Source organism: Leucoraja erinacea, chromosome 27 (assembly GCF_028641065.1).
Source record: "Leucoraja erinacea ecotype New England chromosome 27, Leri_hhj_1, whole genome shotgun sequence".
Classification (NCBI taxonomy): domain Eukaryota; kingdom Metazoa; phylum Chordata; class Chondrichthyes; order Rajiformes; family Rajidae; genus Leucoraja; species Leucoraja erinaceus.
The window spans coordinates 16,102,610-16,129,752 of NC_073403.1; the positions used below are offsets into that span (position 1 = coordinate 16,102,610).

At 43.8% G+C, this 27,143-nt stretch overlaps 2 protein-coding genes across 4 annotated transcripts in view; one reads left to right on the plus strand and one right to left on the minus strand.

The window, feature by feature from the left end:
• Window positions 1-716: 716 nt before the first annotated feature.
• si:busm1-163l24.3 (uncharacterized) lies at window positions 717-17,432 on the plus strand. 3 transcript variants are annotated; one of them, XM_055657174.1, is made up of 6 exons: window positions 717-1,348; window positions 4,165-4,345; window positions 5,855-5,958; window positions 8,154-11,195; window positions 11,995-12,206; window positions 17,048-17,432. In XM_055657174.1, exons 2-6 carry the CDS (start codon window positions 4,171-4,173, stop codon window positions 17,115-17,117), a joined length of 3,603 nt encoding a protein of 1,200 aa, XP_055513149.1. In that variant the 5' UTR covers window positions 717-1,348; window positions 4,165-4,170; the 3' UTR covers window positions 17,118-17,432. The 3 variants fall into 3 exon arrangements, with proteins under 3 accessions (XP_055513149.1, XP_055513152.1, XP_055513151.1); XM_055657177.1 differs by having other exon boundaries at window positions 11,995-12,196; XM_055657176.1 differs by lacking the exon at window positions 717-1,348 and adding an exon at window positions 1,385-2,000.
• Window positions 17,433-18,215: 783 nt separating this feature from the next.
• vat1 (vesicle amine transport 1) overlaps window positions 18,216-27,143 on the minus strand; it is a 48,668-nt gene continuing 39,740 nt past the window's right edge. Inside the window, exon 6 of the mRNA XM_055657178.1 lies at window positions 18,216-25,732. Within this exon, the coding sequence (XP_055513153.1) occupies window positions 25,631-25,732 (102 nt within the window). The 3' untranslated portion in view covers window positions 18,216-25,630. The remainder of the gene's footprint in view (window positions 25,733-27,143) is intronic.

The following is a 27,143-nucleotide window of genomic DNA, read 5'->3' on the forward strand; positions in this document are numbered from 1 at the left end:
TACGGACTGATTGTAAGGGGGTGGGGGGAACCTGGAAAAGAGGTACAAAATCAGGTAAGTGATAGGTGGATACATGTAATGTATGGAAAAGCCAGCAATGAAAAGACCAGAAGTGTGAGATAAGGATAGAAGGGGCACGAAATGTGAAGCCAGAGGAAGGAATATAGGTGGAAGGGGATGGGAGGGGAAGGGAAACGCGAGGAATGTGTGCCCATCCATGTGGAGCACAGGGAAAATGAGGGGACGGGTGTGTGTAGGTTAGTTACCTAAAATTGGAGAATTCAATGTTCATACCATTGGGTTGTAACTACCTGAGCAGAATATGAGGTACTGTTCCCCCTGTTTGCATGTGGCCTCACGCTGGCATTAGAGGCCGATGTAACGGAGGCCACAACGGGTGCATCCATTGGGGTAGAATAGTTAGAGGTGCAGGTGAACCTGCCTCACATGAAGGGATCGCTGGGGTGGTGGGAGATATGTGCGTTGCACAGAGGTGGCAAGGGAACTGGGGGGAGAGGGGTTGCTGGTAGGGAAGGTATTACTTGAAATCAGAGAAGTCAGTGTTCTTGCGTTTGGTTGTAAGCTACCCAAGCGGAATATGAGTAGGAAGGACACAAAATGCTGGAGTAGTTCAATGGGACAAGCAGCATCTCTGGTGACGTTTCGGGTCGAGACCTTTTTTCAGACTGAAGACATTCCTTCTCTCCAGAGATGCTGCCTGTCCCGCCGAGTTACTCCAGCATTTTGTGTCTTATCTTCGGTGTAAACCAGCATCTGCAGTTCCTTCCTACACACGAATTGGGATGAGGAAGGTGTCTGGAACCGAAACAGCACCCATTCCTTCTCTCCGGAGATGCTGCCTGTCCCGCTGAGTTACTCCAGCATTCTGTGTCTGTTGCCAAGCGGAATACGAGGTGTCGTTCTTCCAAGACTGTCCCCCAAACGCTCCAGTGATTTCGGCCTCCTCTTGTTCCCCAGGCTGCCCGCAGCGGTTCAAATTCCGCCAGATTCCCGGGCCAACACTGAGGGTGTTTGGGACCTACGCTGGCGCTGCCGTGCCGGGGAGATGAGCCTGTCCCTGTCCCTGTCCCTGCCCCTGTCTCTGCAGAGCTGCCTGATGCTCCTTGCCTGCGGTTGCAAAGATGAAGCCCGCGTTACACAGAGAGAGAGAGCCGGAGCTCGGTGTGTCTAACCCGGCCAGGTCTAGTCTCTTGCAGCGGGGATCAGACTCAGGGCTGCAGCCAGCCCTGAAATCAGACTTTCACTTTCGATACTGATATATTCGCGGTTGCGTTTTTTCTTTTCTGTTTCTCCACGGATTCGAGGATGGTTCGGATGGTCGACAAAGGTAAGGGCTCTGGTGTCCGTTTTTAAACCTGGTGGGACTGGCCGAAAAAGTAAACCCATTGCTAAACCCTTCGGTGGGGCTTTTCTCCGTCGGAAAGGAACGTGTGGGTGGCTACAAAAGAAAAATAAAATGGCAACATCCGCATTTATGTAGTCGTAAACATCGCGAGCCTGGTCGACAGCAAGAGACCCCGCTTGTGGGGCTGGAGTTAGTTAGTTTGGATAAACAGCGCACAGGATGAGTCACCCTGAAACAGAATGTAATGTCGAGGGCTGGGGCCAGCGGAGATGTTCCACTGTGAGGGAGTGTGGCCTCGCTGGGTTAAGCTGTTCCAGAGGCCCGGGCTAATGCCTTCAGATTGCGCCGTAGCATAGTCTGAAGATTTGAGTCTGGTCGAAGCAACTAGTCGCCAACCCTCAGTGCGTCGCCTCCCAGTCTCCAGGTCCAGGGGCTGTGGCCGCTCGTCCCGTCTAGGAGTCTAGTCTGGCCCTCTAGGCTAGACTGAGGAAGGTGCCCCCGCCACGGGAGATGTTGAGCTTAGCCCCGGTTGCATACCGAGTGCAGCTTGGGCCAGCGTTCATCTCTTAACCAAAGCCAGAATTACTTCTTCTTGAGTGGTTCCCTCAGGATTGGAGACGACCATTGCCTTCAGGTGGGTTGGGGGCAACTGATAGGGGGAGGAGGGGTCGGCGGACCCTGGCAGAGGTGGGCCAGGTGATGCATCTTTGGGGTGGGATAGGGGAGGTGTGAGAGGGGGTAGCTCTTTCCACCATTTGCACAGCATATTGTGTGCTGTTGAGGTGTGAGCCCAAGGGTCTAGAGTCATACACACAGAAACAGGCTGCCCAGCCCAAATGGATCATGCCGACCAAGATGCCCCTTCTCAGCCAGACCCAATTGCCTGCTTTTGGCTCATAGAAACATAGAAAATAAGTGCAGGAGTAGGCCACTCGAGCCAGCACTGCCATGCAATATGATCATTGTTGATCATCCAAAACCAGTACCCCGTTCCTGCTTTCTCCCCATATCCCTTTAGCCCTTAAGAACTATATCTAACTCTCTCTTGAATACATCGTATTCCTCACCACTCTGAACCTTTCGTATCTGTGTAAATATATCTTGGGTGCTGTTATCGTACCCGCCTCAATTATTTCCTCCGTTGGCTGGTTCCATATACCCACAACCCTCTGTGTGATAAAGTTGCCCCCTCAGGTCCCTATTGAATCTTTCCCCTCTCATCTTAAACCTCGGCCTTCTAGTTCTTATGTCCTCTACATTGGAAAGAAGATGGCTGATTTACAGCTAGACAATTAAATCGCCAAATAAACTGTGTAAGTGCTCCAAAAAAAGGCAATTTCTAAAGAGAGGAAGTCCTGTTGGTGTTTACAGCAATGCACCTTCCTGAACCTTAACATTCATTGTTCTTTGCTAGAAGCTGGCAGGCCAGCTATGCATTTCTAATCTTCTACTATGATTATTTATACCTTGGGCATGTTTGGACATGTTCTACTAAAGTCAATGAGACTGATCACATGAAAAATACCAGTGCAGGGGAAACACTTCGTACCTGGGTCATTGTAGTAACCTTAGGAATCCTAACAATATATATTGCAGGTACCATATGGTAATTGTGTAGAAAGGAACTTGTTGTATTCAGATTATTGTGGACCCTTTTAATTTTTATAGACACTCAATACCAAGCTCCTCATGCTTGTGTGTGCATTCCCTGGTTACTCTATTAACAAATGACACAAAGTGTTGGAGTAACTCAGCAGGTCAGGCAGCATTTGAGCAGGACATAGATAGGTGATGCTTTGAGTCAAAGCCCTTTTTCTGATTGATTGTCCTGGGCGGAAGGAAAACTGGAAGAGATGAGGGCCAGGGCAAAGCATGGCAGATGAGGGGGGTTTCTGATAGGTAGATGGTCGGACAAAGGCCAGAAATGAAAAGGATTAAAGAGTCGCGAACTGTGAAATTGGAGGAAGGAATGTAGAAGGGAGGTGAAGTGGAGAGGAGAAATAGGTGTGAACCTAGGTGGGGGCACTGGGGAGAGGGGAAAAGGGTTATGTGAGGACCTAAAATTGGAGATTTCATTGCTCATACCATTGAGTTATTGTAAGCTACCCAAAATAAGAGGTGCTGTTCCTCAAGTTTGTGTGTAGCTTTACTCTGGCAATGGAGGAGGCCTTGGACAAAAAAGGCCAGTATGGGAATGGGAAGAGGACTTAAGGACTTAATAGGGTTAGCAATCGGGTGATTGGCACCGTTGGGCTGGAAGCTACCGTGGACTGACGAACAAGCTGTCTTGTGATCCTTCTCTCATCGCCAGCGCTTATTATAATATTGATCATAAAGTGATCACGAGAGTAATCTGTATCTGGAATGAGCTACCTAAGGACGCTAGAGAAGCGGATGCAATTACGACTTTTAAAAGGCCTTTGGTTAGATATGTGAATAGGAAAGGTTTAGAGGGCGATGGGCCAAATGCAGACAAATGGCAGCAGCCAAGTATGCCAACTTGGTCAGTATGGACAAGGTGGGCCGAATGGTCTGTTTCTGCGCTGTACAGCTGTACGACTGTCCCTCGACAAATGTCAGACCCACCCCCAAGCATAGTTCTGGCTGCATGAAACTAAGAGCCTAAGTTGGATGAAGACAGAAATAGAAAACTTGCCTTCGTATAGTATCCTTCATATCTTATCAACAATCTATTGTGATTTACAGTCAATAACATAGCTTTAATGCACAGGTACTGTTGTAAGGAAGGAAATGCAGAATTTGGTGTTTTGAGCTTAAACGATCCTTTTCTGTTGCAGTCTGAAATGGAGAGGAGCGTACACGTGTCTGACCTCCCCAGAGGCTTTTCAAAGCAGAGCCTCGAAGACAAGCTCATGATTCATTTCTTGCGGACCAAGAACGGAGGAGGTGAAATCATCGACGTGGTGTTCCCCTCGGAGACACTCTCATCTGCTCTCATCATCTTTGAGGAAGCAGAAGGTAGGCTGCAAAATGAAATTCCAGAAATAAAAGGCATGAAAATGCCAGCCATTCTCTGATGAAGTGAACATAACTTATTCCCAGCCACCCTGTTCCCTGTCCCTCCTTTGTCCTACATTTATTTCCCTTATATTCCCTCTCTATCCCCTCGCCCCTGTCCCCCTCCCCTCAGTCGCCATCCACCCACACTCCTCTCTCCGGCTTTCCATTTCACTCCTCCTCATCTCTCTTTATGTCTTTTGTCTCTTTTTCACCTCTAGCTCTTGTGACTTACTCCACCTCATCAACCAACCACCTACCCTCATCTGTACCCACCTATCACTAGCCAGGCTTTGCTTTACCGCACTCTCCTTTCCGGCTTTCATCGCCATACTCCCATCTTTCAGAAGAAGGATCCCAACCCAAAACGTCATCGCTCCATTCCCTCCACAGATGGTGCCTGACCTGCTGAGTTCCTCCAGCACTTTATATTTTCAGGCTCATTCTAGCTTGGAACAAAAGAAGAAATGGAGAGCGGTTCAGTTGTCACTGGCATGGGTTTTGTTGGGGGTGCTTCATAATGATTTTGCTCCCTGCAATATTCCATAATGCCGTTCATGGCTTGCAGAGTATCCCTTTGTTTCCCATTCCTACCTGCTCCCTCTTTTTCCAGCCCTTGCCTCCACCACCACCCCTGCCAGTGTGTTTCAACACCCACCACCCTCTGTGTAAAAAACATACTAGGACTATCTCCTTTAAATTTTGCCCCTCTCACCTTGAAGCTAAGCCCTCCAGTCTGTGACATTTCTATCCTTGGAAAAGGGTTCTGACTGCCTACCCTTCATGTGAAAACACACTCTCTACCCTCTTTATGGACGATTAGACGTATCTGTGAGGGTAGTGAAGATGACAAAGGCTTGACCCAGGACCTCAGGTGATGCAGGTGAGATTACAGAGAACGAGATTGGATGCCTTTGTAACATCGAGTCAGAATGTCACTTCAGGGATAAATACGCCATGGATGCAGAAAGTAATCTGGTTCAGTAACAAACACTGGCCAAAGAAAGGTGTACAGTTGATGATGGAAATTCAAGCAACGTACACAGGGAAACTGACCCACTTGTCTGCAGATGGTTTGTCACACAGCAGGGTTTAGTTTAGCATGGGGGAATGCCTAATGCAAAGTCACCCACCTACACTCCGGGTTCTAACAGTGCCACCCACCCCACAGGTAATATGAATGGAACCAGGAACGTCCAGCATCTCCGAAGATCAAGGATAGGTGACATTTTGGATCAGGATCCTTGGTCACAGGGAGAACTTGCAGACTCCACACTGGCAGCACCAGCGGTCATGATTGAACCCAGGTCTCTAGCACTGCGAGTCTGCATTGCTAACCATTACACCATTGTGCCATCCCAGGTTTTACGTCTTGAGAACTCCTATTGATGGGCCAGATAATGACTGACAATGTTAGCGAACATATAAGTCTATGGTCTTAAATATAATCGTTTTGTATTCCTTATTCAGTGGCTCAGCGAGTTCTCCAAATTGAAAACCATGTTCTTGCAATTAACGGGGAACAACACAAGTTAAAAGTGAAGTCCGCTAATACTGTGATCCAAGTTGATCAGGTAAATGAAAAATTATTGATATATTTCCAAATAGATTTTCATTTCCATATTTCATGACTATCTTCTAGTTGTGGTCACTAGTGAACTGCCAAGTTAAGGCTAAGATTGGACATGTGTGGTGCACTATACGGTTCTGAACCATGCTCCTGATGCATTGACAGCAGAGGCTTCAGTAGAAATGTTATACCTGCTTGCAGACAATACCAATTGCTTATTAATTCACCAGAGGATAATAGACAATAGGTGCAGGAGTAGGCCACTCGGCCCTTCGAGTGAGCACCGCCATTCAATGTGATCATGGCTGATCATCCCCAATCAGTACCTCATTCCTGCCTTCTCCCCATATCCTCTGACCGCTATTTTTAAGAGCCCTATCTAGCTCTCTCTTGAAAGTATCCAGGGAACCGGCCTCCACTGCCCTCTGAGGCAGAGAATTCCACAGACTCACAACTCTCTGTGAGAAAAAGTGTTCCCTCGTCTCTGTTCTAAATGGCTTACCCCTTATTCTACCACAATAACTGTGTATTTTTAACAAATGTACTTAAAAACCTTTGTGAAAAACAACAAGTTTATGAATTGCAACGTGTTCCTGGTTTCTATTGAACAGCAGCTTGTGGGATTAACCTGAGGGTTCCTGTACAGGCGGCAGGGAAATCTTTTAAAATTTAAGTATTAGGTATGAATGTTGATTCATTTGATAGTGACCGTTTTAAATTTGTTAAATTATTTTTTATTGCTGAATTAAAAGGATGACAAAGCATGTCATTTTACATCTTTCCTTGTTGTTAAAATTGTGTCTGTGCCCAGTGTCAAATCTTTACATTTATAATGTAAACTGGGGTGTAAATTTGTAACACTGATTACGCCCTCCCTCCCATTGAAGTGGCTGGAGTGTGAGATTCTCATGTGAATGGTTTCCATTTTTAAAATGTTGATATTGCAGTATATTATGCAACAGTCAAATAAAAAAGAGAGTGTATGTTATCAAAATGAAAATGAGTCAGATCAGCCAGCACATTGAATCCAATGATCACCCAAACTCTCACCCTGCTTTTATTTAAGGTTTAATACAGTCTTGTCAGCTTGTGCACAGTGTCACGGGGAAAAAAGTTTAAAAAAATGTATTACAAATATTTGTAACTATTGTTTACAAGTATTATTATACACAATCACAGACTCTGATATCCCTCTGAAATCCCTCTGACAGCATTAGCACAGTTGTGTGTTTTTCCCGTTCTCTATAATGGTTTCTGCTTAACCTTTTAACCAAGATATTAATTTTATTTAGGATGGGTCATTTGAATGTATTCATAGAATCATACAGCATAGTTAGAGATCAATTGGTCCAACTTGTCCATGGGAAAGATACCCCATCCAAGCTAGTCCCATTTACCCCCTATTTGGCTCATGCCCCTCTAAATTTAATCCATGAACTTGTTTACATTTATTTTAAATGTTGTTACTGTACCTGCTTCATCTACTTCATATGCTTGTTCCAGATACCCACCTGGGCAAAAAAGGTGCCCCTCAAGTACCTAGTAAATTTTTCCACTATCACCTTAAACCCATGACCTATAGTTCTTGATTCCTCTAACTCTGGAGAAAAATAGGTGTTGTTCATTCACTATATCTATTCCCCTCATGATTTTATATATTTCTCTAAAATTACCCCTCAGTCCTAGGTTGTTCAATCTCTCCCTATAGCTCAGGCCCTCAAGTCCTGGCAAAATCCTCATACATCTTCTCTACACACTGTTCTAACTTCATTTTGTTACCAGATTTCATCCATTTAAATAAAACTAAGTTTTCTTTCAAGCTTCAAGTTGTTCACATGAATATGATGGCAGATTTGGGGTGGGGGATTGGAACCTTCATGTGGTCCGCCCTGTTTCGACGAATGCCAGCAACCTGGTGTGCACAATCAAATAAGATCAAATAGAACAAGTTGTCCTACAACTTTAGGCTGTGCACGCCATACGCAAGAAGAAGGAGATGGCAGATATGATAGTGGCATTTAGATAGGCACATGGATATACAGGTAATGGTGGGATATGAATCACATGCAGGTAGAAGAGATTGTTTTAGCATGTTCAACAGAGACATTATGGGCCAAAGGGCATGTTCCTGTGCTGTATGTTTTAGGTATACTATTTATTTTGGACTCTAACTACTGTTAGTCTTTTATTTGTCATCAGGTCATCCCCCATGTTTCCATGACAATAAACTATGGAAAACTCTATGGTGGGAGAAGATTAATAAGACAGTTTCAGAAGACGCATAAAGAAATTCACTTTGGTTTTAATCAGAAAGCAGAGCAGTGCACAGTGGCCGGCCCATTCTCAGCCATTAAGGAACTCAGCGGAGAGATTCATCCATTGCTCAGTTTAAACCCCGACCAAACCAATGTCGACCCCAGTGAAACTCAGCACCAACAACACAAGAGCCAAGAAAGTCCGGCCATCGGTCGTTCAAACGGGAATGGGAAAGGTGCCCAGAAATCAAACGCAGGTTCTTACACCAAGGGGGACAATTTAGAATTGCAAACTAAGGCTGGAATGGAAAGTTCTGTTCATGCAACTGACAGGAAAGGCACTGATGTGCCACGGGACAAAGAGCAACATACAGGCACACTTCAGGATTACACTTTATTGATGGACTCTGATATTTTTCTGTATATTCTGAAATTTTGTAAAGACAGGTATGAAAGCATCCTGCTCAAATACATTGTGGAGGTGGTGGATGTCACTGAAGAAGGCATCACCATGGTCTATCTGCATGCAGCCCCTGGCTGTTTGGAGATCGCAACGTCACTGCAGCAGGCACATCAGGAGCTCTCTTATCTCTACCAAGAGTTTGAATCAATGCTTCGCAAAGAACAGATCGGGAAGGAGAGTCTAACTCATGACGCCAAACTGCTGCAGAACATCTACGTAAGCATCCAGGCACAATACCCCCAAATAAATTTCAACCAAGACGCAAATTATTTTTACTTAATAGGCACTTTGTATGATTGTTCCCTGGCCAAGAAGTATCTACAGGATTTGAAGGAGGATCTGGAAGCACGATCTCAGAAAGAAAAAGTTGTGGCATTAGGCAGTGGCCCTGTAAATGACCAGGCTAACACCAGCAATACGTCTCACTCTCTGCAAGGATTTAAGGACGTCAGTCAAGTAGTATTTCCAAAGACAAGTGGCAGAAAGGAACACAAATTGGCTACAAACTTCAATGGTAGTGGTAACGTTGACAGTGCCTTTAAGGCAGGAAGCAGTGTGGCTAAGGACAATTTGGTTCCTAATCCTGACCAGACAGCTGAGCAACTGATGACAGGGTCTACTAAGGTGAGAGGTCCACTGGTGCAAACCAGGAGTTGGGAAATGCAGCAAGTTCCACAGGACAGTGCATCCACCAAAGAGGCATTTACTAATGCTGACAAGGCATTAAGCATTGAAACAGGGCAGTTTGGTGGAAGCAACAAAGAGTCTCATACCAGGAGCAGCAAAGATTTTTCTATGTTGACGGATCAAACCGAGCTACTGAGAAATCCTGACAAAACAGGCAGTGACATTTTATTCCAGGGAGGTGGAGATTCTTCCAATCTCTTTACAAATAAAGGACAACAGGACAAAAGTAGCAAAGGGCGTGGCCCTGTGAAGTCCCACCACTCAGAAACATCAGCAGGGACTCTCTTTCATCAGGGAGACCTGCTGGACACCGTTTCTCCAGCTAAAGGTTCAGAACGTCAATCCACCAAAACATCTTTGCGAAAAACCAACAGTTTCTCTGGATGCTCAAAATCAAAGCGGTCCGGAGAAGCTGTCCATAAATCCCAGGAAAAGCCCGCTGAAGTAGGTCAGACTGAAGCAGTGACTGTCACTGAAGAGCTTCTGATAGATTCTGATGTGTGGTCTTATCTGAAAGACATCCATGATGTCACCATAAGAGAAATTACAACCAGAAATGTGGTTTTGGTAAATGAGCAACTGCTGGGAGAAACGACAGTGCTGATGTTAACAGCACTGAACAGGGACAATGTCACAGCTGCCAAGGAGGACATTCTGTCACTTTACACATTGGTCATGAAGCATTTGACCCAACATCGTCTTCCTTACAGAGATCTTGGTATTGAAGAGTGCACAGAGAAAACTGTGGAAGAATGGAGGAGCACATTAACAAAAACATTCCCCAAGGTAAAATTCATTGCTTCGCAACGTGGCTTCCATGTTATTGGCACGTATGAACATTGCTTGAAGGTGATGGAAGCTGTTAACCCCGAGTTAAGTTCGAGAGCTTTGGAAGACTTGTCCTGGATGGACATTGCGCCCACAAGTTCTAATCAGCAAGCGTTACTTGACGATGTTAATGTTCAGGGCACAGAGAGAGAGAACTTCACCCGATCGGCTGATGGTTTCTCATCCTTGGGTCGAGCCAATAGACCTGAGGGCATCAACACTCCAGACTTCCACAGGGATGGCCATGAATTGAATTCAAGGCAGGAATATGGCCCATTTATGGATCAGAAGAGATCACCAAAAACTCTCGATGAGGGGAATGGTATTGAGTCATTTCTAGACCAGGCTGATTCTAAGGGTCAGAAGACAATCAAGCAGATGGGAGATGTAGAAGGAGTCAAGACAAGGAAGACATTACCAGATAAATTCCATCTTACAACCAGTAGGCTAACGAAGGAAGGCCAGTGGTACAATAAGGAGACCAGTTTGCAACGCAATAAGGTGGATAGTGCAACGCAGTCATTGCCAACGCTTTCTTATGCCGATAGGTCAGCCTGGTCATTGCATCAAAGAAGCAATGGTCAATATATCGCCGATTCTGCTTTCGATTCCAAAGGCCAAATGCAAGCAAACTATGTGCAGCAACAAAGTGAGAGCAATGAGACAGTGCTGCAAGAAAGCAAGACCATGAGAAACCCTCAGCAAAGCCAATGCAGAAGTCCAGCTATAGGAATGGATGCACTGGAGCCGGGCGAATCAACATCAGCATGCTACAACTGCAAGAAAATGGGCAAGCCCTCAAAGCTGGGCTGTGGCCACTTATTGTGCAAGGAATGCCATACAGCCAATCAAAGTTGTCTGATCTGCATTCAAAATGCTGTTGCAAATAAAAATGAAATGCAACGCCAACCTACTATGAAGCTTGCAGTGCTGAATATTCCATTAAGTGGATATAGCAGAGAAATGACCTTGCAAATAATCTACAACATCCCTGATGGTATCCAACAGGTAAGAACTTTATGTAGTTAAGAAGGAATGAGTGCTTGTAGAATCGTAGGTGAAGTATAGGCAATGTTTTATTTTTGTGGAGAAATAAAATGGCGGTAGGCATGTCAATTATAAATTAAGCTACATCTTTAAACAAATGTTTCCATTAGTATACACGCTATTTAAAAGTACAAAATCAACACTTGTTAAAAATCAAATCTTTTATTGAAATAGTATATATAAAACAATTAAAAAAATGTGAAAATCTTGTTTTTACAAAAAAATTAAATCTAGACTAATGGGAGCAGCTACAGTGGGACATGCTGAATGTTTGAGGAGAGGCATGTGGCTGTGGTAGCAAGGATGGCTGAGACCTTGGTCAAAGCGTGGGGGGGGGGGGGGAGGGAGGAGAGGCAGGGAGAGGGAGGGGAGGGAGGGGGGGGGGGAGAGAGAGAGGGAGGGGGAGAGGGAAGGGAGGGGAAGAGAGTGGGAGGGAGAGGGGGAGGGGGAGAGGGAGGGGGAGGGGGGGGGGGGGGAGACTGACTGACTGACGGGCCTGTTTCCATGCTATATGACTCTATGAGACCAACATGCCCTGTACTGAGGCCCTAGTAGTGCGACAATGTGGAGCAGGATTGCCTTGGACATCCCCGCCATTGAACCAAGATCATGTGTAAGCTGCTATGGCCCGAACCACCTCACGTTCCTGAGCAGTCTCGTCATCCTCTATTCTCGGCCACAAGGAGGAGGCAAGGAATGGAGGAACAAATTTGCAGATCCTCACTCAGAGTTTTAACCTTTCATTTTTCTTTTTTAAAAGGGGGGTGATCCAAACCCAGGGGAGCCATTTAGAGGAGGGGAGTTTAAAGCCTATTTGCCTGACAATCTCGAAGGAAAGAAGATTTTGATGTTGCTACAGAAAGCTTTCGAGACACGCCTGATCTTCAAAGTGGTGTCCGAGTCTAGAAGGCAAGCCTACGTGACATGGAATGACATTCCTCATAAAACAGCCATAATGGGAGGTAAAGATATGTAAGTCAATTTTGTTTCTCTCAGTTTGATTATTCAAGTGTCAAGAGTGATTTATTGTCACGTGTCCCAGATAGAACAAATAAATTCTTATTTGCCGCAGCACAACTGAATATGTAAAGATAGCACACTGTAAACAATATAGAAACATGGAAAAATAGGTGCAGGAGTAGGCCATTAAGCCCTTCAAACCAGCACCACCATTCAATATGATAATGGATGATCATCTAAAATCAGTACCCCATTCCTGCTTTTCCCCCCCATATCCCTTGACTCCTTTAATCCTAGGAGCTAAATATAACTCTCTTGAAAAATCCAGTGAATTGGCCTCAACTGCCTTCTGGGTGAAAAGGTTTTTCCTCATCTCAGTCTTAAATGGTCTACCTCTTATTCTTAAACTGTGACCCCTGGTTCTGGACTCACCCAACATTGGGAACATTTTTCTTGCTTCTCGCCTGTCCAATCCTTTAAGAATTTTATATGTTTCTATTCTATAAGAACCCCTCATCCTTCTAAATTTCAGTGAATATAAGCCCAGTCGACACATTCTTTCATCATATGTCAGTCCCGCCATCCCTGGAATTAACCTGGCGAACCTACGCTGCACTTTCTCAATAGCAATAATGTCCTTCTTCAAATTAGGAGACCAAAATTGCACACAATACTCCAGGTGCGGTTTCACCAGGTCCCTGTACAACTGCAGTGGGACCTCCTTGCTCCTAAATTCACATCCTCTTGCAATGAAGGCCAACATGCCATTAGTTTTCTTCACTGCCTGCTGTATCTGCAGGCTTACTGTCAGTGGCTGATGCACAAGCATACCCAGGTCTCGTTGTGCACTATCCCTTTTCCTAATCTGACACCATTCAGATAATAATCTGTCTTCCTGTTCTTGCCACCAAAGTGCCAACCAGTTCTTCCTGTTCTTGCAACCAAAGTGCCAACCAGTGCCCCCCCCCCAATACCACTTGCTCTAATTTTACACACTAATCTCTTGTGCGGGACCTTGTCAAAGGCTTTTTGAAAGTCCAGATACACCACATCCATTGGCTCTCCCTTGTTTTACTTGTTACATCCTCAAATAATTCCAGAAGATTAGCCGAGCATAATTTCCCCTTCAAAAATCCATGCTGAATTAAACCGATCCTGTCACTGGTTTCCAAATGCGCTGCTATATCATCTTTAACAATCGACTCAGGCATCTTCCCCCACTACCGATGTAAGGCTAACTGGTCTATAATTCCCCGTTTTCTCTCTCCCTCCTTTCTTAAAAAGTGTGGTTACATTGGCTACCCTTTTGGAAAATGATCACCAATGCATCCACGATTTCTAGGGCCACCTCCTTGAGTGCTCTGGGATGCAGACCATCAGCACCTGGGGAGTTATCTGCCTTCAGTCGCAACAGTTTACCTAACACCATTTCCTGACTAATGTGGATTTCCTTCAGTTCCTCCCTCTCACTAGATCCTCGGTCCCTTAGTATCTGGGAGATTGTTTGTGTCTTCCTTCATGAAGACAGAACCAAAGTACTTGTTTAATATAATAAACCAGAACAAATCCAATGTATATATAGACACACAAACATAGTCACACATAAACACACACACACACACACACTGTATATATATGTACACATACTTATGTACACATAAAAAACGAACAACAATAGTGCAATAATAACAATAATATTCAATTATTACACCTGTCGGGGCTATAGGAGAAGCCATGATCGGGCTTAGCTTTCTCCATGTTACACTCAAGTCTCACAACCAGACCTTGGTTGGAGAGCTCTATCTTGCACTAAATGTTATTCCCTTTGTCCTGAATCAGTACACTGGACGGCTTGATTGTAATCATGTATAGTCTGTCCCCAGACTAGATGGCATAACAAAAAAACGTTACACTGTATCTTGGTACGTGTGACAATAAACTAAACTAAACTGGAGAGAGAAAGAGTAGATCAATGCTGACAACGACTACATTCCTGCCAAGTACAGCTACTTGCTACGAACAGAACAATTGAATTTATTTTTAAACCTTTTAATAATTTAAAACAAAAACAAACTAAATGGTTTATGTTCCATTAGTACGTGCATTGAAACCGTATCTTGATTTCAAAGTCACATTTTATTTTATCATTGAAAAGACATTTGGCCAGATGTATGGACTGAATGGGTTAGACTGCTATGGGGCCAAATACAGTAAAGGGACTAGCCCAATATGTCACCTTAGACACAGTGGGCCAAAGGGCCTGTATCTGTCCCATATAGCTCTCTGTCCCCCATATCTAAATTGGTACATGAACTCATGTGATGATGTAGGTTTAGAGGACACACAAATATATAAACCAATGTTAATCAAATCCTGATCTCAAAACTTTGGATATAACTATTTTTGAACAAATGTATTTTTGTACTGTTCAAGGAGGGATACCATGTATGTGTGGAGAATGCCATTAATTTAGTTTAGTTTAGAGATACAGCCTGAAACAGGCCCTTCAGCCCACCGAGTGCACGCTGACCACCGATCCCTCGTTTTCATCAGCTCTATGTTATTCCACTTCTGCATCCACTTCCTACACGCTAGAGGAAATCCACCGAGACCAATCAACCTACAACTGTGGGTGGGAGGAAACCAGAGCACCTTGAGAAAACCCATGCGATCACAGGGAGAACGCGCAAACTCCACACAGATAGTACCCGAGATCAGGACCAAGCTTGTGTCTCTGGTGCTGTGAAACAGCAGCTGTGCTGCCCCCAAAAGGGTTATGGGTCTTACCTTTTGGCCTAGAACTTACTCCAGGGTTTGAGGCTGAAGGGATGTAACAGCAGTAAACCACCAGCTGCAGATTTGGACTGGGTTACACTGAACCAGGATCCCTGGCGCTGTTCCCAATCGTGGTGGGCACCCACACTAGTCTTCTCTGGAGGTCTAAGCAAGATGATCTACAGCACATGTGGGATCTTGGCCCCTGAAAGCTCACAGAATGTGGAAATATCTGCTGTTGTCAAGCCTGCTGTTGTTTTATCCACAACACAGTGGTTGTTACAGGCTGTGAAGTGCACTGCAACATCCGGGGCCAAAACCTATTCCCAAATCGGCTATGAATCAAAAAAAAATACTGGAACTCGACAACAGGTCAGGTTGCATCTGTGGACAGTGAGAGACGGGTAACAATTTAGGTGGATGACCTTTGGAAGCTGGAGTAGATCTGATGTAGAACTGATTGAAGTGTAAAATATGGCTGTGAAAACGAAAGGTTAGCAATTGGTTTAAGGTCAGAGTGATTTGAGAACAACAGGAAAGTGGGTGTGAAGTCAACGGGAGCAGGAAATGGATTAATACCATTATTTGAAGGTGTTTGAAATCTTAAATTGTTGGGAGTTGTGTAGCTCAGTCGAGAACGTTGTAATGTGGGCCAGTAAAAGAGTGGCGTTTAATTTATTTTCACATGTACAGAGTTACATAGAAACACAGAAAATATTTGCAGGAGTAGGCCATTCAGCCCTTCGAGCCAGCACCGCCATTCAATATGATCATGGCTGATCATCCAACATCAGTACCCCGTTCTTGCTTTATCCCTCGATTTTGTAAGCCCCAAGAGCCAAATCTAACCCTCTTGAAAACATCCAGTGAATTAGCCTCCACTGCCTTCTGTGGCAGAGAATTCCCCAGATTCACAACTCTCTGGGTGAAAAAGTTTTTCCTCATCTCAGTCTGAAATGGCCTACCACTTATTCTTAAACTGTGAGCCCTGGTTCTGGACTCCCCCAACGTTGGGGAACATTTTCATGCATCTAGCCTGTCCAATCACTTAAGAATTTTATATGTTTTTATAAGATCCCCTCCTATTCGTCTAAATTCCAGTGAATACAAGCCCAGTTGACTCATTCTTTCATCATATCTCAGTCCCGCCATCCCGGGAATTAACCTGGTGAATTTACACTGCACCTCCTCAAAAGCAAGAATGTCCTTCCTCAAATTAGGAGTCCAAAACTGCACACAATATTCCAGGTGCAGTTTCACCAGGGCCCTGTACAACTGCAGTTGGACCTCCTTGCTCCTACACTCAAATCCTCTCACAATGCCATTAGCTTTCTTCATTGCCTGCTGTACATGCGTGCTTACTTTCAGTGTTTCTGGAGCCCCTGGTTAGTGTAAAGCTGTGTTGTATCCTTAATCAAAACTGTAAATCTCATCAGCTTGATTTCCAGTTATTACCCCTCATCTCCTGATATCATGCATATTACTGCCCCTGAATATTATTGGTAACGTATATGGTGACCAAAATAAGGGGAAGCAAAGACAGCAAGTGGTTGATAATTAGACCTGGCACCGAGGCTTGGTGTAGACAAGATCAGCTCATTTTCTGCTTGAGTAGCTTACAATCCAACGGTATGAACATTGAATTCTCCAACCTTAGTAATACTCCGTCATTCCCATTTGTCCCCCAGCTTCCATCCCACCTGCTGTGCACCCATCTCTCCCACCACCCCAGTCACCCCACTCCTTTTCTTTCCATCGCTCCCTGTTCTCACTCTCCCATCCCTGAGACTCATAGTTCTTCTTATCCACATTCCACTTATTTCCCCACCCCCTCTGGCTTTATATTTCACTGGCTTTATATCTGACACTTTTTGCCCGCTAGCCTTTGATGCTTACTCCATCCATTTGCCAATCAAGCCACCCATCACTTGCCAGGCTTTCTAACCCCCCTCCCCCCCTCCGTTTCTCCCTCCACAAATGGAGCCTGACATTTCCAGCATCTGTAGTATTTATTTTTCTGCTTCAATTCTAAGTGTTATCACTTCTAAATAATAATCAGGGACTCTGTTTCTTCACAGGAATGGTTATCCCGACACACTCTACTTGAGGAAGGTTTTGTTAGCTCTGAAGAGCTACGGGCTTCAGTGAAGTCAGAGCTACACCACCCATCAAGGATGTTTTTGTATTGTACATATTTTACTGCAGTTTTATTTCATCATGTATTTGCCCTTCCTACATTCTGCACATTCAGGAATAAACAAGATACTGAACGAGTCAAAGTCAGGTATTTTAAGGTTGTTCCTCAGAAGGGCGAATGGCTTTGAGTGCTTCTAACTGATCACCTTGGGGAAATCAAATTTTAATAAGTCACGTGTATTTTCCAGATGCTCAACACATTCCACTGACATTTTACAGCAAATTTGTATTTAGTTTAAAATAAAAAATCTCAATGGTAACACAAAACCAGACAGCAATGTTTATTTAATCCATGTACAAAGTTTAAAAATGGGTGCAAATGTTTAAATCCCACTTCACATGGTTAGTGTACGAGAGATTGCAACAAAATATAACCTAACAACTTAAGATGGGAAGGGCCGAATGGCCTACTCCTGCACCTATTTTCTATGTTTCTATGTTTCACCTGGCTGGTTTTCATTGATGAGGCGGTGTCATTCTATAGATATTGAATCGAATCTTCTCACACTTGTTGACTCCAACAGACAAAGATGACGTGCCTGCACATTAACCCATCAAATATGGGCAAACTTGCTCGTTTTAGGTGCTTTGAATATGTGGCTTTCAGTAGGGAATGCAAAGATTGAGGAGATGTTTTTAAATGTTAGATGCCTAGCAGCAAGTTTAAGATTTGCAGATTCTGGCAGACAACTCAATGCAGTGTATGTCTGCACCTGCAATTCAACATCTGTAGTTCAATGCATGTAGGGAGGAACTGCAGATGCTGGTTTTAAACCGAAGACAGGCACAAAAAGCTGGAGTAACTCAGCGGATCAGACAGCATCTGTGGAGAAAAGGAATAGGTGACGTTTCAGGTCGATGCCCTTCTTCAGTCTGAAGAAGCTCGACCCAAAACGTCACCTATTCATTTTCTCCAGAAATGCTGCTTGACCTGCTGAGTTACTCCAGTTTTTCGGATCTGTCATCTGTAGTTCAATGGTATGCAATTACATGCCGGCAGTCAAAAATCACAAGAGACCAACACTCACACATACAAAAACTAGAGCAAGCTGGAGTCATCAGTATGCATTTTATTAAACATTTAAGGCATATGGTAATACCTGGCATAAACAGCATTACATTTCATTGTAGAATCCATCTAAATAGCAACTGCTTCACATTTACAAAAGCAGCTTTTGATGGGATTAAAACACCAAATAAACCAAGCACAGATAATAATTGACCTGTTCCTCTCCCTCCCCAACCCCCCACCCCACTGTCCATTATTATAAAAGGGACAGTTCTTGCCTTCAATGGATTTACAGTTGCAAGATCCTTGTGGCAATTCTGGATGATGTCTTAATATACAAGCAGCAGCAGACAGAGATTCCCAGCAGCACTTGACATGTTGCATTGAACAAATTTACCATTTCACACATGGAAAATAACGTTAGATTTTATTATCCAATTTAATTAAAAAATATCAAAGTTTATCTGTTGAATTGTAGGTTTGATGCCAGCATATGATATTAGGTAAAAGTATTTTAAATCTAGATTCAGCATTAGCTCTTGAATCCGTTGTACGTTCTCTGGGGAATGTAAATGCTATCAATTCAACCGAGAGGATGATTTTATGTATTGAGTTACTACTGTTGCTCCTGACAGTTTCTAAAAGGAAACAAAATGGTTTCTTAAAAGGACAGCGCTGGAGTAAGTCAGTGGGCCAGGCAGCATCTCTGGAGAACAGGGATTGGTGATGTTTTGGGTCAGGACCCTTCTTCAGTTCTCCTTCATCTGAAGTGGTCCTGACCCAAATAGAACATCACCTATCCACGTTCTCCAGGGATGCTACCTGGGCCCACCGACTTACTCCAGCACTTTGTCATTTTATTTTGTAAACAAGCATTTGGAGTTCCTTGTTTTTTTTTTACAAAATGCTCTGCAAGATAGTGCCAAGTGGTCACTCAAGGAAGGGTGAATGGACTGCAACACAACTGTACCACAATTCACTAGTGAAATTTCCAATGCCACTGCCAATTAGGTGGTACAGGTACTGTTAAACGGCTACCCTTTCAAGCTGGTTTAATCACAACACACTATCTCCACTTGATCTCCACTTCTCCAATTGTCAAGCATCAGGTTTGCATGCAGCAGTAGCAGGGGGAAGGTGAGCTACCAAGGAATGCATCCTGGAACTGTCACACCTGACAGCAATCATCAAACAAGGGATACGTGTTATTTATTTTTGTTCAAAGATATAGCATGGAAACAAGCCATTCGGCCCACCGAGTCCATACTAGTTCCATGTTATCGCCACTTTCTCATTGGCTCACTACAAACGAGGGGCAATTTACAAAGACCAATTCACCTGCAAGTTTGCGGGATGCAAGAGGAAACCAGAGCACTGGGTGAAAAATACGCAAGGCCACAGGGAGAACGTGTAGACTGCATGAACGGCACCCGAGGTCAGGATCGAATCCAGGTCTCTGGCGCTGTGAGGCAGCATCTCGACCATCTGCACCACTGTGCTGACATTTTCCTGAAAGCAAAGACCGTTTGGCAAGTGGAAAGAATACTTCAGCATCAAAGATGTCAGGCAGCAGGCCATAGTTCTGCATGGCCTTTTGCACGTCTCTCAACATGTGGGACTGACTGACATGCATTCACTGCCATGCCAAGCATGGATCAAAAGGAACAGTGCCTTCCTAGGCAGCCGACTCAAATCAGGACTCACCTTGGCAGCAAATTCCCTGGCCAGAGCGGGTGCATTATGCTTTGCTGCCACCCCACGTCTGGCAACTCCTAGCAGGAGCCAGGGGCAGATTTCAGTTACTTGCCGCTGCACATTAAAGCTAATAGTCTGCATGGCAGAAGTTCAATAGAGCACCACGGTAATTCCACAAAAGAAAAAGAAAATCATCAGAATACAACTGACAGCTTCACAGTTACAAGACGCAGACCGCCAATGTTTAGCAATTCCAAGCACTGAGCTCTCCAGGACAGAAACCCACCTGCATCCTAAACAGTCAACCGTTGCTTGGAGCTACATTCTGCTGCTGCACTTGGCAACAAGTCACATCCATCACTGTTCCAATAATAGTCTTATTGTAACCCTGGCTAAACATATCCAGCAAAATGGCCGGACCTGGGACCTCAGTCTTTATACCGAATGTTACAAGGCAATTGTTACACCCAATATCTACTTCTGCTGGAACCTAAACATTGTCCCACAAGTGCTTTATAAGTTTAGTTTAGAGATAGTGTGGAAACAGGCGCTTCGGCCCACCGAGTCCGCATGGGCCAGCGATTCCCGCACACTAACGCTTGTTCTGCACATGCTAGGGACAATTTACAATTATACCAAGCCAATTAACCTACAAGCCTGAACATCTTTGGAGTGAGGGTGGAATCCAGAGATCCTAGAGAAAACATTAAAAACTCAGTACAGGCAACTCTTGCTGCACCACTGTGCTGCCCTGGAAGAGCAACTGTTCCGACAGTCATCTCAACCCACAGAGCTTCATACTAAAGTGGCACCTTATCTGGCCAGGTGCCAATGGGGCCAACAGGCAACCTTCACGCCTGATTGTTGGCGTCAAGTTTAGCGACAAAATACATTAAAAACTCATTGAAGCTAATCGATGTTGAAAAGACTGGCTGGAAACAACGTTTTTCCTCGACACATCTTCAAGTGGGAGCTCCTCAATGTCCCTAAATCGAGAAAGCATGCCTTGATTTCCGGTTCAAGCTCCCTACCTCAAAAAATAATTGTTGCCAGGCAAGTGCTCAACTGCAATTATCTGGAGCAATTGTGAAATCAATTTATGTTGAATTATCCGAAGACCATCGGTAGCCGCAGTGCATATGTCAACACCAAAATGAAAGGATTTGCAACTGAATCACAGGAAGGTTTTACACAATAAACCACATTAAGGCCGACTTAACCCTTTTAAATCCAGACAGTTTTATTGAAATATCTTTCAATTCATTTCTTGGACATCAACCATTTAACTGGATAAACTAAATTACATTTCATTCCAGTCATAGTCAGAACCATTGGTCCCTTGACTTAAGTCATATTGGCACATTTTCTAAGCTCGAAGACACGAGAGCACTTGCTCAGGCTCAGTTTGGAGTAAGGCAGTGTGTATTGTGTGAATTTTCGAATACCAGTTTGGCGGACAGATGAAAAGATGCCAAATCCATCCAGTTTTAATTCTGTTTCTGTTTGCTTCCATATCCTTGGGGCAGGGTTGGAATTGGGAAGTGAAACTAACTGCATGAAGGCCTGCAGCCCAGTCAGTTTCTAGCACAGTAGCAGGAATCTTGGCCGACTATCCTTTCTATAACCCATGACAAAGTCAATCATACACACCCCCTCTCCACCTAAAGCTACTTAGCTTGGATGCAATTGGAAGAAAAATCTATACCAACAGTAAACCAGATTAGAGCATCAAGTGTAATTTTTTCCATTGGATGTTCATTGCAAGTTCATCCAAAACGGTGAACTGAAGCAAAGTGCTGGAGGAACTCAACAGGTCAGGCAGCATCTGCGGAGGGAACGGGCATGGAATGTCTGAGAGAACATCCATTTTCTCTGCAGATGCTGCCTGATATGCTGAACTCCTCCAGTACTTTGCTCAAGATTCCAGCATCTGCGGTTCCTTGCGTATCCAAAAGATGGAATAGTTCTCAACCAAGCAACTCTAAAGCGATGAAGCAGGATGGTGGAATTGGACAGAAAATGTTGGAAGGTTCGGTCAGAGATCAATTAAAATGGAGATTTGAACAGTAGAATTACGCACATTACATGAAAATGGGTAATTTGCAGGCTAGGTGCAGTAATTCAATTGCCTTTTGCTCTGTAAGACAGCAAACCAAGATTCCTGTTTGGCCAATGTACACGAGTCAAGTCAGACTTGATACACAAGGCAAATAATAGCCGGCCCACCTGGGTAATGAGATTTCAGCTCTTTGGCACCCACTTATTTCTGCAAGATTGAAGACCTTGAACATTTTCCTTCCGCATCATGTTTAATAATACAAAAATCACAGGATAAACCATTATGTTCTATGATATTTCAAAGAAACTTGAAATAGATGCATTCCATTAATGTCACATAATTAAAAAGGGTTAAAATAAGTTCACAGCGACCAGTCCAGCACAACACATTATGCAAAGAACTACTGTTCCTCCTCCTTCCAATAAAGGACACCACTGAGGTGTGTGGTGGGGCTGCAGACATTGAAGCACTGCTACCTTCCCCTCCATCCAAAACACTAAACAGGAACAGCACTGAGGTCAAAGTTAACGTCAAAAAAATATATAGAACACTTAATGGCTTTTTAAAAAAAAAAATTAACCCTTTGAACTGTTGTACTTGACGTTTGGTCACCATAATGCACAAAATATAGCAGACATCTTAAGCACATCTTTAATCAACTATTGGAATTGGCAGAATTCCATGCAAAAGGCCTCCTTCTGTCGATTTAAATTGACAAAAAAAAATGCTAACAATAGGCATTTGGGTTTAGTAGGCACCAGGTTCCGAGAGAAAAAAACTTAATTAACTGGTTCAAAAATATTCAGTGCTGTGACCCGATCAGATTGGAGTCCAGGTGTCACACTTGCTCTCTTATACTGATCCCCATATCCAATCATGTATCCATTAGCCCATGAACTGAAGATAAAGGTTATTATACTTGGGAGTCCAGACATTGTGCTTTTTAGACGAGGGAGGAATCCATATTGAAGCCAAGTAACACGGTTTCTAAAAAGTTAAAAAGAATAGTAGAACTAAACCACTTCAAGAGGTGGGCCCCGATGAACAAGAGGCTAAAACTATGACATTGCATTAAATAGCACTTGCATTGGTTTTAAGAGGTTTTCATCTTGGAGTTTGAAAACCATTAGCAGAATTACGCAAGGGGAAAGATAAGAGTAGAATTGAAAGCACTGGAATTTATATATTGGTTTGTCTGGTAACAATGCCTTGAGGCGGAGCTACCACCGATTTGCTCCCCAGTTATATGGCACCTTCAATGAAAATAGAAACATTAAGAATACCGGAAGCTTTAGGCAACAAAAAGGGCAAAAACAGACCTGGTCACCAAGACAAGAGACAAGTGTCCTTTGCAGAATCGAATACTTTAGACTTAGGAGATATAGCACGGAAACAGGCTCTTCGGCCAACCTAGTCCCCGCTGACCAGCGATACCCGTACACTAGCAGTATCTTACACACTAGGGACAATTTGCAATTTTTACAGAAGCCAAATAACCTACCAATCTGTACCTCTTTGGAGTGTGGGAGGAAACCGGAGCACTCAGAGAAAACCCTGGCAGTCATGGGGAGAACGTGCCAACTCCGTACAGACAGCATCCAAAGTCATGATCGAACCAGTGTGTCTGGCACCTTAAGGCAGCAATTCTACCGCTGCACGATTGTGCTGACCTAAATACATTTGAGTAAAATCAGAGATGGTGTGATTTGGCTTCCAGCCTTATTCAGATGGGGCATAAAAGTATCCAGAAGCCATCTATGCATGGAGGACACAGTTATTGGGTTTAGTGCTGGAATAAAGTTCTGAATCATTAAAGCAAGGCAAATGCTGCTGGTGCCACCACCAATCTCCTTCACTTGCGAGGCAGCTGGATTGAGCTCAAACTTTCATGTTGCCAGCTGAACAAATGTGTTTTAAATCAAGTAATTCAAGTTAATTTTAGTGGCTCAAACCAAATGATTAAGCTCTGTATTATGTCATCAACCTGATAAAGTCCATCCTTGGATTATGCAGCAGATTTGTATTTGGCTTCAAAATAGATTACTTTCTCCTGAGGAAGCGATGGTTAAATGTGAATGTGGTCAGACCACCCCAGAAGCAATTTAGCCCAGGAGGGGACACATCATAAATTTGGGCAGTGAAGCTCATAATGCAAATGCGGAATTAGATTAGTGTTTTTCATCCCCCACCCCCCCACCATGCACCTTACATTGGAAAAAAAAAAAGAATATTAGTTTTTAATGATTTTCCAATCAGCAGATGGAATAGAATCTGCTTTATGCAGATGCCACACTTAACTGGAGCCCAGAAACCCAGCTAGTTCAGTTGTATCTGCATACATCAGACAGCACCTTTGAACACAGTAGCAGACTAACATCCTTTGCACCAAATGAAACACAAAGACTGGATGTTATTCCAAACAGGTTAGACCAAACACTAAAATATACAGGGCCGGACTAACTCGGCAGATCCGTAGCATCTCTGGAGAACATGAATCTGTGACATTGTGGCTGGACTTTGAAGAAGGGTTCCAATCCAAAATGTCACCGATCCATGTTCACCAGGGATGCTACCCAACCTGCTGGGTTACTCCAGCATGGTGTCTTTTTTTGAAAAACGAGCATTTGTAGTTCCTAGTTTCTACCAAGATATAAACTTGCCAAAAGGCAATGTATTTTGGGGGCGGGGAAAGTGGCATAATTCTATGACTTAACCATTCTATGACTGAACCATAGGATGAAACACATGCCATCAAGCAGGAGTTGGCTTCACCTTGTTCAGAATGGGGCTCGGTGCTATTCTTTTACAAAAGGCAGAAGCATTTCTGCAAGTTACAATTGAAGCTCAAACAGCTTCCAGTGTAAACCACTATTCAACCCAAGGAGAAAGCAACTTGTGTAGAACTGAGTGCTTAGCACTTCCCCCGCCCCATGATGGTATTGGTGCAGAAACCTAATGTTACCCACGTTTTGCTATTCAACATTTACTTGTCAAGCCAAATCAACTGGCCAAATATTTGGCACAATCCTAATACAATTTTATGTCATCATTTGGCACCTTCAAAAGAATTCTTAACCCCATGGTTTCAAAGTACATGTTGAGAACCAATCAGTACCATCAGGGTTTTAGAGAATCACCATCTCATTTTGCATAACTTTTGGAAACTTTGGGAAGGTGTGGTCACTGAACTTAATATAATCAAATCCACCATGACCTAGAACAGCTGTTTGGTGCAAGCCCACCTATATAGTGGCTTGAAGCACTTTTAGCCAATGCATGTTGCCCAGGGCAAGTGACAAGCCCTTGCCTCTAGAGCAAGGACATTGGTAGCCAGAGCTGTTCAGTTACCTCATGGAGCTTTGGTCTGCATCTTAAGACAGAGGGCTATTCAGAGCAGTGATCTGAGGAAAAGAGGAAAAATTACTGCAAGTCAATGTTCTGTGCTCTTAACAAGTTTGACAGAACTTGGGGGTGGGACGGTGGTAAAATATGAAGGTAAAACACAAAGTTAAGTCGTAGAAAATAAAACCCATTGCGACATTGACACAAACAACAATTTGTTAACGAGTCTGATACAAGGGTGATTCAGTCAGGAGTCACATCCCTACTTCAACCCTCAAACTATCAGGTATATCTTCAGGTCAGAAAAGGTTAGGAGTTTTAGCTAATTCATGAGGTTATCCCTGCCTTTTAAGTAAACGCTTAATTTTCAGTTGCTGTGGCATCGGTTGTCTTGACTTCAGGGACCAGAAGGATTTTTCCAATGTTCTTGTGCTCTTGCATATGCCTCATTGCATCACCAATCTGCAGAGGAAGAGAAAAAAAACAGCTTAGGAATTGGCACCAAGGTGGTAATATTAAACCAGGTTCATTCCTGTTGTAAATTACAAGAGGAGCCATTTTAGCAGGGAACAAATCCTACTGAAGTGCCAGTTTTTGATGCACTAGGTTTTTAAAACAGTTGGTTGGCCCCAAGTGATAACTAGAGTTGCTGTACTGAGTAGATGATTATGCTTGAAGTTTAGTGTAGTTTAGAGATACAGCACGGATACAGACCCTTCGGCCCCACCGAGTCTGCACCGACCAGCGATCCCCGCACATTAACACAAGTCTACACACACTAGGACAATTTGCACTTATACCAAGTATCCAAACCCAAGCTAATTAACCTACAAACCTGTACGTCTTCGGAGAGTGGGAGGAAACCGATCTGGGAGAAATCCCACGCAGTCACGGGGAGAACGTACAAACTTTGCACAGACAGTACCTGTAATCGGGATGGAATCTGGGTCTCCGGCGCTGCAAGCGCTGTAAGGCAGCAACTCTACTATTGTGCCGCCCCTAACAGCACCCAAGTACTAGGTCACAAAACAATTAGAACAGAACAGGTCTTTTGCCCCACAATGTCTGTGCCAAACACAATACCAAGCCAATACCAAATATATACACAATACCAAGTCAATACCAAACATAATCCCCTTTGACTGCACCCGATCAAGATCCCTTCCATTCCCTGCACAGCAATGTGCCCATCTAAAAGACACTCAAGTGCCACTATCTTAGCTGCCTCCACTATCATTCCCCACACTGTATTCCAGGCACTTGCCCCTTGAACACTTGCCTTCCACATCTTCAAAAACTTTGTCAATCTCACCTTATAGCTATGCCCTTTAGTTTTTTACATTTCCGCCCATGGAGAAAAGTTCCGACTGTCTACCCTATTTATACCTCATTATATACACTTCTATTTGGTCCCCTCAGTCATAAGACAAAACATACCAGGTGTATCTAATCTCTCTTTATAGCTCAAACTCTCTTTAATTATAAGAGATCAGAAGAAAACTCCACCCTTCCAGTCAGAAGACAGAAACAATGCCAACTTCAGATCAAGTCAAGTGTTAACTCAATGAGATCCAGTGCGATGATGATTAAACTATCAGACCTAAAGGAATTTCCACATCATTCAAAATGTTTTCGATACATGTAAACAACAGAAGCACAAATGGAGACACAAGGAACTGCAGATGATGGAATCTTGTGCAAAATACAAAGTGCTGGAAGAACTTAGCAAGTCAGGCAACAACTGCGGAAGGAACGGACAGATGACGTATTGTGTCAGGATTCTTGAGAAGTGACATTTCCTTGACATTAAAAGCAAATCACAGCACAATGGATTACTTGAAGCAAAGTAAAACTGATCTACTGTAGGTGAGGA

Coding starts and splice junctions, on each gene's coding strand:
- si:busm1-163l24.3 (XM_055657174.1), top strand. CDS start 4,171: ATGGAGAGGAGCGTACACGTGTCTGACCTCCCCAGAGGCTTTTCAAAG. Junction 4,346..5,854: donor CATCTTTGAGGAAGCAGAAG/GTAGGCTGCAAA, acceptor TTCCTTATTCAG/TGGCTCAGCGAGTTCTCCAA. Junction 12,207..17,047: donor ATAATGGGAGGTAAAGATAT/GTAAGTCAATTT, acceptor GTTTCTTCACAG/GAATGGTTATCCCGACACAC.